This window comes from Sorex araneus, chromosome 5 (assembly GCF_027595985.1).
Source record: "Sorex araneus isolate mSorAra2 chromosome 5, mSorAra2.pri, whole genome shotgun sequence".
NCBI classification, from domain to species: Eukaryota; Metazoa; Chordata; class Mammalia; order Eulipotyphla; family Soricidae; genus Sorex; species Sorex araneus.
Genome location: NC_073306.1, coordinates 29,284,849 through 29,297,373, shown reverse-complemented (window position 1 = coordinate 29,297,373; position 12,525 = coordinate 29,284,849). Strand labels below are relative to the sequence as shown.

Here is a 12,525-nt window from a genome sequence, read left to right as displayed (position 1 = left end):
GGGGCGTTACTCTCGGGTTGGGCAGGGGCTGAGTTCTGGCCCTTTAAACTCGGGGGGGAGGATCCGGAAGTGGATGGGCGGGGCGAAGGCTCCTCGTATATAAGAGGGCCCGAGCCGCGCGGGGTCTCCAATCTGCCATTTTCTGTTCCTGGTAAAGTGTCTGGCGCCCCACAGTTCTTCTTTTCCTCACAGGCTGCGCAGTATCCCGCTGGTTCACTTCCTCAGGGGAACGATGGCTGCGGAATCTACAGCCGCTGCCGCCGTCAACGCGGAGCTGGTTTCGGTGGACAAGTAAGCGGGACTGTGGGAGAGCTTGAGGCACTGGCCGTTCCGCAGGGAGCGGGTGCATCTCCGGAGAGACAGTCTGGTGAGGGGAGGGCCTGCCTCCAGTGAACAGCCGTCGCAGTTCGGGGGGCCCGTCGCTGGAGAAACTCTCCTCTTGCAGGCAGCCTCGCTCGTTGGCGGTAACGCCGGCCGCCTGGCGCCCCCTGCCCGGCTTTTCGCGGCCGCCATCTTGCCGGGGGCAGCGGCGGCTGTCTCCATCGCCTTCCCCTCGCCTTCCTTCCCAGGCCCGAGACTCTCGGTGGGAAGGCGGGGCCCGGGCGGCGCGCCCTGCCTTCACCCTCCCGGCCCTTCAAGGAGTCCCCGCGCTCGCGGCGCCCTCTTCCAGGAGGATCCACGGGCAACCCGGGGAAATAACAGATTTGGCGCCAAAAAAAAAAAAAACCCAGCCCTAGCCTTGCACGAGGAAGGAGGCCGGGCCGGTGGGCCGGGAGGCGGGGCGTCCCGTGGGCGGGGCCTCGCGCGGCCTCCGCGCGGCCGGCTCTGGAGCAGGTGGGCGGGGCTCTGAGGAGGCGGGAAAACTCCATTGTTTGTGGAGCTGCGGCGCGGCCCAAGCCTGGGATTTCTGCGGTGGTGCGCGGCGAGGCGTGTGTCTCCATGGTCCCCCGGCGCTCCCCGTGCCCCTAAGCCCTCAGCTGGGTGGGAATTTCAGGACTGTTGGCCGGAGACGCGGTTGCATGTGGGAGACTGCTTCGCGTCTTCCCCCAGCGTTGGGTAGAACGTCCCCTCGCTGGCATCCGTGTTCGGTTGCTAGGCAAACGGGCAGTAGTGCGCGCAGAGTGTGGGAGGCCAGGAAGCACAGAGCCACTCTGACTCAGGGTACTGAACGGTGAAGGGAATCACGTTGAATCGAGCAAAGAAACGTGTTTTTCCATCTTTTAGGTCTAACTGCGATAATTCGGACACTTGAAGGACCCGGGTTTAGTTGTTCCTTGTGCGCTTTAGAAGTTAGCTTCCCTTCACGCTGTAAAGAGGGTTGAGCTGAGAGGACATCTTAGTTTTTGATTTTAGGGGTTAGTCCTGGCTCTGTGCTCAGGGATCGCCCTTGGCGGGCTCTGGTACAATATGTGGTGTTGGAGAGCGATTTGGGTTGTCAGCGTGCAACACAAGCGCCAAACTGCTGTACTCTTTAGCGTCATTAGCTTTTTTTACTTTTTGGGTCACACCCGGCGATGCTCAGGGGTTACTCCTGACTTCGCACTCAGGAATTAATCCTGGTGGTGCTCCGTGATCACACGTGATCATATTTCTGACCTGATTCTGACTCCTGCCACCTCTTATGGCCCCGGAGCACAGCCAGGAGTGATCCCTGAGTTGCAGAGCCAGGAGTAAGCCCTGAGCACAGGTGTGGTCTAAAATCACCACCACAAAAAAAATCCAAAAGATTACATAACCGCTCAAGCTAAAAAGATGGTACCGCGTCTAGGGCACTTGTCTTCTTGCAGCATACCTTCCAGGTCCTCTGAGTACTGTCACGAATGGCCCTTGGAACTCAGTTTATGACTTCACCACCCCCTTCCCAAAGGCTATTTGCTTATCTTCATATTCATTAACCTGATATGGTAATTATGTTCATGTGTGACAGGGGACTCAATATCCATACCATTTGAGGCTCATGTGCTGGGGGCTTAGAATGGGGTTTTTGTTTTTTTTTTTTGGGTCACACCCGGCGATGCACAGGGGTTACTACTGGCTCTTCACCCAGGAATTACTCCTGGCGGTGCTCAGGGGACCATATGGGATGCTGGGATTCGAACCCGGGTTGGCCGCGTGCAAGGCAAACGCCCTAACCTCTGTGCTATCGCTCCAGCCCAGAATGGGGGTTTTCTGTATGCAAAGCAACTGCTTCTTTTGATTTATCTTTCCTACTCTGCATGTTTATTTTTTGGTTTGGTTGTAGATTACTTCTGGTTCTGCTCTGTTGTCTTTTGTGGTAATGCTCAGTGGTATCCTATATCAGACCCAGGCCTCCCATATGCAAAAAACTTGTTCAGCTCATTGAGCTATCTTTCTGACCTGTGTGTCCACATTATTTTTTTGTTTTTTTTAGGGGAATTTGGCCCATCCCTATTAAGTGTTCAGGGCTTTTCTGGTTCTCTACTCAGAAGTGACCTGAGGGGGGCTGTTTGTGTTGAGGGTCAGCCTCAGCATCATACAGGGTAAGCACCTTACCCTTTATCCTTTTTATGTCCTTTGTTTGTTTTTTGCTATACCTGGTGGTCTTCAGGCATTACTCCTGTCACTACTCAGAAAATATTCCTGGCAGGTTCTGGGATACCATGTGGGATGCTGAGGATGGAACATGGATCTGCCCCTTGCATGGCTATTAGCCTGCCCTCCAGCCCCTTTGTCCTTAGTTTTAATCAGCTTAAAAACTGAGGTCCTGGCCATAGGTATAGCAAGTAAAGTCTTACATTCAGCCAACTGCAGTTTGATTCTTGACACCTCATATGGCATATGCACTGCTGGTGTGGCCCCAATAAAGAAGAAAGAAAAAAGCCTAGAGACCTGGAGGATGAATAGTTAAGGAACTAAAATAGTTTACCAGAACAGCCATGTGTGAGCTTGGGCCTTAGAGCTCTTTTTTTTTTTTTTTGTTTAGGACTGTATGAGGTACTGGATATTGAACCCAAGTCAGCTGTGTGCAAGGCAAGCACTTTACCCATTGTACTATTTCTTTGGATCTATTAAAAAGAAGTCAGATTGTTGAACATATTTGTGTCTGATGTTTATAGTAGTACTATTCACACTAGCCAGGATGTAGAAGCAATATAGATGTCCCATTGATAGAGTAATGAATAAGTAAAATGTATGTACATACAGTTGTACATATAATTGAATATGAGTCAAAAATGAGAAAGTACTGACAGATGTTACATTGAATGGCCCTTGAAAATACTAAAAGTGTATGAAGCCAATCACAAAGTTAAGTGTAATGAGGTATCTCAAAAAGTAATATTTTTAGACATAAAAGGTAGAGGTGAGGGCTGGAGCAATAGCACAGCGGGTAGGGCATTTGCCTTGCATGCAGCCCACCCAGGTTCAATCCCCAGCATCCAATATGGTCCCCCAGCACCACCAGAGGTGATTCCTGAGTGCAGAGCCAAGAGTAATCCCTGTGCATTGCTGGGTGTGACCCCCAAAAAAAGCCAAAAAAAAAAAGCTAGAGGTGGCCAGGGACAGAATGCAGCAACCTGGACCCTTGCTTTGCATGTGTCCAACTGTGTTCAATACGTGGCTTCCCTGTATAGTTCCCCGAGCTTAAGCCCTGAGCACCAGTCATGTGGCCCAAACCCCTATCCCCGCAATCAGAAATAAATTGTAGAATGATCATTATCTGTGGCCAGAGCAATAGTACAGCTAGTAGAGTGTCTTGCACACAGCTGAGCCAGGGTACCAGGGATTCAACTCAGATTGACCACATAGGCAAACACCTTTTTTTTTTTTTTTTTTGCTTTTTGGGTCACACCCAGCAATGCTCAGGGGTTACTCCTGGCTTTGCACTCAGGAATTACTCCTGGAAGTGCTTGGGGGACCATATGGGATGCCGGGGATCGAACCCGGGTCGGCCGCGTGCAAGGCAAACGCCCTACCCGCTGTGCTATCGCTCCGGCCCCGCAAACACCTTATTGCTGTATTAACTAGCCCCCATCTTTTATATTTTAACATAAAACAATCTGGTTCCTCAACCAAGAAGCTTGTTTAGAATTTGTCCAGAAAAAATCCCTTAGTGCTCGAGACTAGAGTCACGCTTAGGTATCCTGTTGCCTTGGTGTGCTAGAGTCCTCGAAGAGTAACTGCTGACCTTATTCACTGGCTGTGGCCCTCATGGCACAGTCGGTCACCGGGTTAGTGACATGTGCCAGGTATACTGAGTCCCTTAAGCCGCCATCCAGGTTACTTTGGGAAAGTGGGTATGAGGCATTATCACTTAAAGAGAAATCAAAGCTTCTGCCCAGCTGTCAATCTTGACAAACTGTGAGCCTTGGTCAGTGAGCAGACACGAGTTAATGCTGCCAAAAACAAGACTGGAGCAGCTCCTATCATTGATGTGGTGCGATCGGGCTACTACAAAGTTCTTGGGAAGGGAAAGCTCCCGAAGCAGCCTGTCATCGTGAAAGCCAAATTCTTAAGCAGAAGAGCTGAGAAGATTAAGAAAGTGGGAGGGGCCTGTGTCCTGATAGCTTGAAGTCACCTAAAAGAAGGATCATTAAATGCTATACTGCTTTTCAAAAAAGAAAATCCTTTAGTGAAATTATTTGAAGATAATTGGCTATGGACAGTTTGTATGGATCCAAACCCACTTTATAGCGTTGTTGTTAGGTCAAGTGTTTGATTATTGCCTTACGAATTGTGCCTCAACTTGAAGGTTCTAGTTACAGAATCTGCCTTTTCATCAAAGTTGTATATAAGCATAACCATGAATTATTTATTTAATTTATTGATGCCACACCTGTTCTGTGCTTAGGGATCAGTTACTCCTGGCTGGGTTCAGGGTACCATCTTTGGTTCCAGATTGAACCTGGGTTGGCTGCGTGCAAGCCTGTTCTTCACCCACTATATATATAGCCCCAGTTCTGATGTGCTTTGATACCTATCTTTACTTACTGAACATTTCTTTGGGATGTAGGTGAAAACGATGAAAATGGCAGTGACTTTGGGGCTAGAGCTCTGTAATAGGTAATGTGTTTGTCTTACATACGGCCAACTTGGGTCAGTCCCCTACTCTCAGGATATCGTCCCCTGAGCACTGCTGGGTTTGGTCCAGAAACCAAAACCAGAGAAAAAAAGTGGCAGTGACGATACCAAGTGCATGGTATTCATACATTTTTGGGGTGTCTCCCAAGCAGTGCTGGAGGTTCAGGGGCCAGTCCTTGCAATACTCTCCCTGCTGGGCTAGATGATATAATGCTAGGATTTAGCATTATGGTTTATAAGGACCTTAGCAGTGGTGGTCATGGTGTCAGGAGTCCTTAAGTGTAACTACTGAAGTCTGCCAGGCATATGTGTGACCTTCTCATTATTGCAATAAGATACCACCATGTCACTATTGCAGTCACAATAAAATGGTATCAAAGGGAAGTGGGATCTCAGCAGGAATTAAAAAATCTGGACGTAAATCTTTTCCAGGGATTGTAGCTTAGTGGTAGAGGTGAGTAGTTTTGCAGTGTTAAATCTTTCAGGAGGGGCCAGAGCAATAGTACAGTGGGTAGGATACTTACTTTGTACCCAGCTTTGATCCCTGACATCCCATCTGAGTACTGTCAGGAGTAATTCCTGAGTGCAGAGCTAGGAATAAGCCTTGAGCATCTCTGGGTGTGGGCTAAAAACACTGTCATCCCGTTGCTCATCGATTTGTTTGAGCGGGCACTGGTAACATCTCTCATTGTGAGATTTATTGTTACTGTCTTTGGCATGTCCAGTATGCCACGGGTATCTTGCCAGGCTCTGCCGTGCGGGCTCGATACTCTCGGTAGCTTGCCGGGCTCTCCGAGAGGGGCGGAGGAATTGAACACAGGTCCTCCGGGTGAAGGGCTAATGCCCTACCGCTGTGCTATTGCTCCAGCCCTGGGGAGGCGGAGGGGTAGGGCTAAAAACACAACAAAAAATAAGGGGGTGGGGGGGCTAAAAGTTCAAACAAGCACCCGAATCTTTCAGGAATTTATATATTGCATAACAGAAGATAGTTTTTTCCTTCAGATTGTCACTTGTCATCCCATTGTTTTGTTCGATTTGTTCAAGTGGGTGCCAATCACGTCTCCATTTGTCCTGTCACGAACTAATGTAGCCCAGTGGCATCTGCTCGCTCCAGGAACATGAAGAGCCTCAAACCTTTCATTCAGGGTCTTTTTTTTTTGCTTTTTGGGTCACACCTGGCGATGTACAGGGGTTACTCCTGGCTCATGCACTCAGGAATCACTCCTGGCGGTGCTCAGAGGACCATATGCGATGCTGGGAATCAACCCAGGTCCGCCGCTTGCAAGGCAAACGCCCTACCCGCTGTGCTATTACTTTAGCCCCTCATTCAGGGTCTTCACGAAGAAGTCTGACCATCTCGTAGGTGGGCAGCCACGTGGTCTTTTGACCTCCCGGGGAATCCAGTTGGTAACAGCTCTAGTCTAGCGGTCATCTTAGATTACTACATTCAAAAGCTAGGATGTTAAACTTTGTTCATTCTAGTATATTTATGTGTCTCTCTTTATTTTGGTGTGTTTCCACCCAGGATGCTCAGGGTTTACTTCTGGTGGGATGAGGGAATGAGGGAAGGTTATAAGGGCTAGAGATAGAACCTATATCCAGCCATTCACCCCACCCACTGTATTATTGATCCAGTCCTTCTAGTATACTTATTTCCTGGCAACTAAGCACTTAACAGATAGTTAAATAGTTAAGGGCTAAATTCAGTCACTTAAGTAAATTCTGAAATAGTAAAAAAGTATGCATCTAGTAAGGAATAGCTTTTGAGGGTGTAGGGGAGTGCACCTAGCAGTTCTTAGGACTTTAGGCTCTGTTTTCAAGAATCACTTCCAGGGTTCACAAGGAGTACTGGTGACTATTCCAGATTGGCCCTGTGCAAGGCAAACATCCTGTCTGGTGTACTATCTGGCCCTCTTCATTGCTACTTTTTTTTTTCTTTTTTTACAGAATTGAAGAAGATGCTCCTGCTCCTTCTACCTCAGCAGATAAAATAGAGAGGTATGATTATTAAGGGATTTTTAATATAAGTAGTGGGTCCTGACAGTGATATCTACAGATAGTTTGCATTTGATTAAAATACAAAATTATAAGTGTTCTGTGCCCTCATTCAGTATTTTGACATGCTTGGCAGCTAACCTGGTTTTTTGAAGTTTTTTTGTTTGTTAAATATTTCTTTGATCTAGATAACCTACTTTGGAAGATTATCTTTTTAAAGTCTAAATTTTATATTGTATCTAAATACACTTTTCATGTAGTTTCTCCATTTCATTCCATTTTGGAGCCACACCCATTGTTGCTGGGGACTTCTAGCTTTGTGCTTATGGTTTGCCTTCTGATGGTACTCAGGGAATCGTGCAATGTCCAGGATCAAATTCAGGCTTCCTGTATGCAAAGCTCATCTTTTATTGAGCTGTCTTTCTGGCCTGTGACCATAGTTGTTAAGCAGAGGCAAGCATAGTAAAAATATTTTTTGTTTGTGGCCCATACTGAGATGTGCTCAGGGATCACATCTGTTGTAGCTTGGGGGACCATATGGGGTGCCTACGATTGAACCAGGTACGCAATAGAATTGTTTGGAAAGTATAATTGCTAACTTGGAAGCTTGGTTTAAAGACAAAATAATAGGTTAAGGTGGTTGCCTTGCATATGACTACCTGGTTTAATACCTGGAACTGCATACGGTCTCCTGAGTTGTACCTGAGCACTGCTTGGTGTGTTGCACAAGACAAGGATAAATAATTAGAAAGCTTATCTAAAAGCTGAACACTTGTGGTTTTTTTTTGTTTTTTTTTTTAAGGACATAATTATTTTGCTTTGTTTTGGGACCACACCCAGCAATTCTCAGGGGTTGCTTTTGGCTCTGCACTAAGGAATTACTCCTTGCAGTACTTGGAGTGCCATATGGAATGTTGAGGATCGAACCTCGGTCAACTGCCTGCATGGCAAGCACCTTACCTGATGTACTATCTCTCCAGTCCCAATATTTAACGTTTTATAGCTTGTGCTTTTTTGGGTCACATTTAAGAGGTATTTGTCAAACTCAAAAACAGATTTTTTTTTTAGAAATTTTATGCTTTTAAATTTTAGATTCTAGAAAGCCTGTGAACAGCATCTGAAAATTTCTTTAGGTCATCTCCTTGACTCTAGTTTTGTATTGTTTGACAGAATCTATGGTAGTTACTAAATTGTCTCAGTCTTGATCAGTGCTTTTTCCCCTGTTTGTCTTAATACTTCTTTGCTTTTTCTTTGTGTTAGAATTTATTGCTTTAATAATTTCTTTTTTATTTGATTAAACAAGTATTAGAGCATTCTATAGACTGTCTTTAAGAGAAGATATTGGGTTGGACCGATAGTACAGCGGATAGGGCATTTGCCTTGCACGCTGTTGACTCTGGTTCAATCCCAAGCATTTGTTGGGTGTAACCTCCCCTCCCCCCAAAAAAAAACAAAAAAAAAGAAGAAAAATATTCTGAAAATCTTTGAGATTTTTGCTTTTGCAGTGACAGATAAACTAGCTTAGTTATGTTAGATTAGTTTCAAAGGTTTAAGTAGTTACAGAAACTTAAATGTAGTAGATCTTCAAGTTTTTAAAGTATATGAAACATATCTTTCTTGCAGTTTGGATGTGGATAGTGAAGCAAAGAAACTATTGGGTTTAGGACAGAAACATCTGGTGATGGGGGATATCCCAGGAGCTGTCAATGCATTCCAGGAAGCAGCTAGTCTTTTGTAAGTACTATGTTTTGTTTTGATGTAATAGTATGTTCCTAATAAACTTGAGGCCAAAAAATGTTTTGTTCAATGGGGAAAAAGAATAATCTTTTTTGTTTTTGTTTGTTTGTTGTTTGTTTGTTTTTAGGCCAAGAGTGGCAGAGCTTAGGGCTTACTCCTGACTTTAGGTTCAGGAATCACTTCTGGCAGAGCTTAGAGGACCGTGTGGGGTGCTGAAGATTGAATCTGGGTTGGCTGCTATCCGCTTGTACTGTGGTTCTGGTCCAGCAACAGTTTTTTAAATATTTGATCATTTTTTTCATTTGGGAGTTATTCCTATAACATTGTAAAATCTGCATGTCACTGAACAATAGCAGCATTCAGTTAAGGTAATTTATTTTCCAGCCACCACTGTTAGCATGACTTTCTTATTCTATTTCTGGGACTTCCAATTTTAATAAAGGAATCTCTCCTGGGAAATGCCTCACTCCCAAGCAAACCATGAAGACTGGCTATCCTACCATCAATACTGCTATCATTTAACAGTTTCCCTCCCTATAGGGTTTTTTTTTTTTTTTTTTTTTTAAGCCATATGTATTGCTGTTCTTGGTCTCTTTCCAGCTTTACTTGGGCATTGGAAAACCGTATGGGTTTGAACATGCAAGGCATGTTCACAATCTTTCTGCCCCCAAAAGCTTATTTTATAGGTCGTAAAGATTGTTAGATTGTACTTCAGGAACTGAGGAAAAGTGTTAGATCTTTGGTCAGTAATCTTAATGACTTATTTTAGGTAATTTCCCCTAACATCAGTAGCAGTTGCAACCATTTGTTTTCTGATTGATTGCATTTATATACCAGTTTTGTTGATACTTAAAGCAGAGTTTTAGCTTTGGGGTTTACTGGATTAAAAACCTGGCTTTGGGGGCTGGAGTAATAGTACAGAGGGTATGGTATTTGCCTTGCACGCGGCCGACTCGGGTTCAATCCCCGGCATCCCATATGGTCCCCCCAAACACCGACAGGAGTATTTTCTGAGTACAAGCCAGGAGTAACCCTGAGCATCGCTGGGTGTGACCCAAAAAGCAGAAACAAAAACAAAAACCTGGCTTCATTTCTTCTATTAGTTAGGTCCTATTAGTCTGTTCTTTCTCCATTCCCATTCTCAGTATCAAAATAAAATTATTCCTGGGTATCAGTGTTTGTTGCATGATTATTATCCTCTGCTTTCTTTTGTCACCACTTTGCCTTTAATTAAAATCAGGTCTCTGGTATTTACCGATGTGCTGAGAATAGCACTGTAGTACTGTCTAGTTGTTCATCGATTTGCTTGAGCAGGCACCAGTAACATCTCCATTGTGAGACTTGTTACTGTTTTTGGCATATCAAATATGCCACGGGGAGCTTGCCAGGCTCTCTGAGAGGGACGGAGGAATCGAACCCGGGTCGGCCTACCCACTGTGCTATCACTCCAGCCAGCATTTTATGTTGTTTTTTAGTTTTAAATTTCATGATTATCTTGTATATAAAATGTTATAAGTATGAGGTGAGTATTTTAAAATTTTGACTATATTTGACTGTTTATGAGCTACACTTAGCTCTTGAATGGGGTCTCCTACATTTGAAGCATGTAAACTAACCTTGGAGCTAGTTCCCTGGTTCTAGAATCTATTCCCCTTTCCCCCCGCCACCGCTTTCTGGTTTTGGTGCCACATCTGGTGGGAATCAGGTGGTTCCTGTGCATACCCATCTTCCCCCTCCAGGGTTTCTTATAGTTTTCGGGGGAATATGTGGTGAGTGGGATTGAACATCGGTTTACATATGTTCCAGCTTATTGAACTCTATCTAACCCTGAATCTGATTTTTTTTTGGGGGGGCACATATTGGGAAGCCGAGGGGACCATGAGTTTGGTTTAAAGGCAAGCACTTTAAACTCTACCCATCTCCTCACCCTCCCACTATCTGGAAAGTTTTTTCAATGCTGCTCAGGATTTACTCTGGGCTCTGACCTCAGGGATCACTCCTGGCAGGACTCAGGGCCATAAGGGGTGCCAGGGATTCAACCTAGGTTAGCTTTGAATACAAGGCAAGCAGGTGCCCTGCCTATTATACTATTTCTTCAGTCTTTTCTTGTGCCCTTTTAATTTTGGGACCACTCTTGGCAGGACTCATAACCATATGGGGTGCTAGGTATCAAGCCCATGTAGGCTGCATACTTCCATACCCGTTGTACTGTCTGTTCCCAATTCTGGGCCTGTTGTGCACTTAGCTAGTTGAGATCTCTCCAGCTCTTGTCTTGTTTTCATGTGCATATTGAATGAGTTTTAACAGTATTTGAGGGGTGCGTATTTAAAAAATAAATGAGTGTGCAGTGGCAAGCTCTCCCACTACGTGTTAGGTGGCCATGAGCCACTTCTCCACCCTGACCTGCAGCTACTGCCAGCAGGCACATGAAAGAGGGAACAGGGCTGCCAGGCTGGTTGGTGATCAGTTGCAGCCCAGTCTCATCCACTCCTGTATTCCTCCTGCCCCCCCCCCCCCCATGTTAGTCTCTCTGTGCTGTCTTGCAGCCTTAGTCCAGACCTCGACCTCCCAAGGTTGGGGGAGCAACTACATCTAGGTCAGATAGCGCAATCAACGTATGTAAAGCCCTTCCTTCCAGAAAAGCTCTTCTAAGACAAAGATCTGCCAGGAGATCACTCAAGGGTGGAATTTCATTTAGGCCATATTTCTCTTTTCCTTAGTCCAAAACCATTTAAACAGTCACCTTAAGCACTGCAGCACTGTTGTCCCACTGTTCATCGATTTTCTGGAGCCGGTACCAGTAACATCTCCATTGTGAGACTTGTTACTGTTTTTGGCATATGGAATATGCCACGGGTAGCTTGCCAGGTTCTCCAAGAGGGACGGAGGAATCAAACTCCGGTCGGCCGCGTGCAAGGCAAACACCCTACCAGCTGTGCTATCGCTCCAGTACACCTTAAGTTAGCTTCTAATAATCTTTTTTTTTTTTTTTTTTTTTGGTTTTTGGGTCACACCTGGCGATGCACAGGGGTTACTCCTGGCTCTGCACTCAGGAATTACTCCTGGCGGTGCTCAGGGGACCATATGGGATGCTGGGATTTGAACCCGGGTCGGCCGCGTGCAAGGCAAATGCCCTACCCGCTATGCTATCACTCCAGCCCCATAGCTTCTAATAATCTTTCTAGTCATTTTGTATGAACACAGTAAGAGATATATTAAGCTTAAAGGGTGGTTTCCTTGGGGACATCTCGGTATAGATCCCAGACTACAGTGCTTAGGCCAGAATTAGTCTTTCCAAATCCTAGCAGAGTCCTTGTCCAGTTGTTTCCCTTTGGATCATGATAGAATTTGTCCATGCTCTTAACTTACAGTTAGGTATTTTGGCACATGGTCTGTCCTGTTTTAATGCCAGGGTAGTTTACAGCTTGCTCTGGGTCCATACAGTCCCTTTTCCGGGACACTGCTTTTGGGGTGCTAGGAACTAAGGGCATCTGAGGCTTAAAAGTCGAGTACATATGACAGATGCCCAGGAGTCAGTTAACTCGCAAATTACAAAAGCATAGCATTAATTGTCTTCCTGTGTCTATACAAAAGGACATTGCTTGGAAGTAAACTATGCAAAGGACATAAGGGAAAGAGAAAAGCAGTATTTTATGTACAAATACAAATCCAGAGATTTGTGAGCAATTTGACTTTACAAGTCACAGGTACTGTTCAGATAGGTACTATTGTCTCCAGAAGACACACTGGAGT

The 12,525-nt window shown here is 45.4% G+C and overlaps 1 protein-coding gene and 1 non-coding gene across 3 annotated transcripts in view; both read left to right on the top strand.

Moving 5' to 3' along the window:
* Positions 1 to 79: 79 nt before the first annotated feature.
* The window catches only part of NASP (nuclear autoantigenic sperm protein), a 30,894-nt gene continuing 18,448 nt past the window's right edge, over positions 80 to 12,525 (top strand). The window contains exons 1-3 of one of the 2 annotated variants that reach the window (XM_004620541.3): positions 80 to 291; positions 6,988 to 7,038; positions 8,659 to 8,769. In XM_004620541.3, coding sequence (XP_004620598.2) covers positions 233 to 291; positions 6,988 to 7,038; positions 8,659 to 8,769 — 221 coding nt within the window. In that variant the 5' untranslated portion in view covers positions 80 to 232. The remainder of the gene's footprint in view (positions 292 to 6,987; positions 7,039 to 8,658; positions 8,770 to 12,525) is intronic. The other variant, XM_004620543.2, reaches the window with a different exon arrangement.
* LOC129405381 (small nucleolar RNA SNORA3/SNORA45 family) lies at positions 4,076 to 4,203 on the top strand. Its single transcript, XR_008630533.1, has one exon. It is a non-coding gene; the product is annotated as a small nucleolar RNA SNORA3/SNORA45 family (small nucleolar RNA).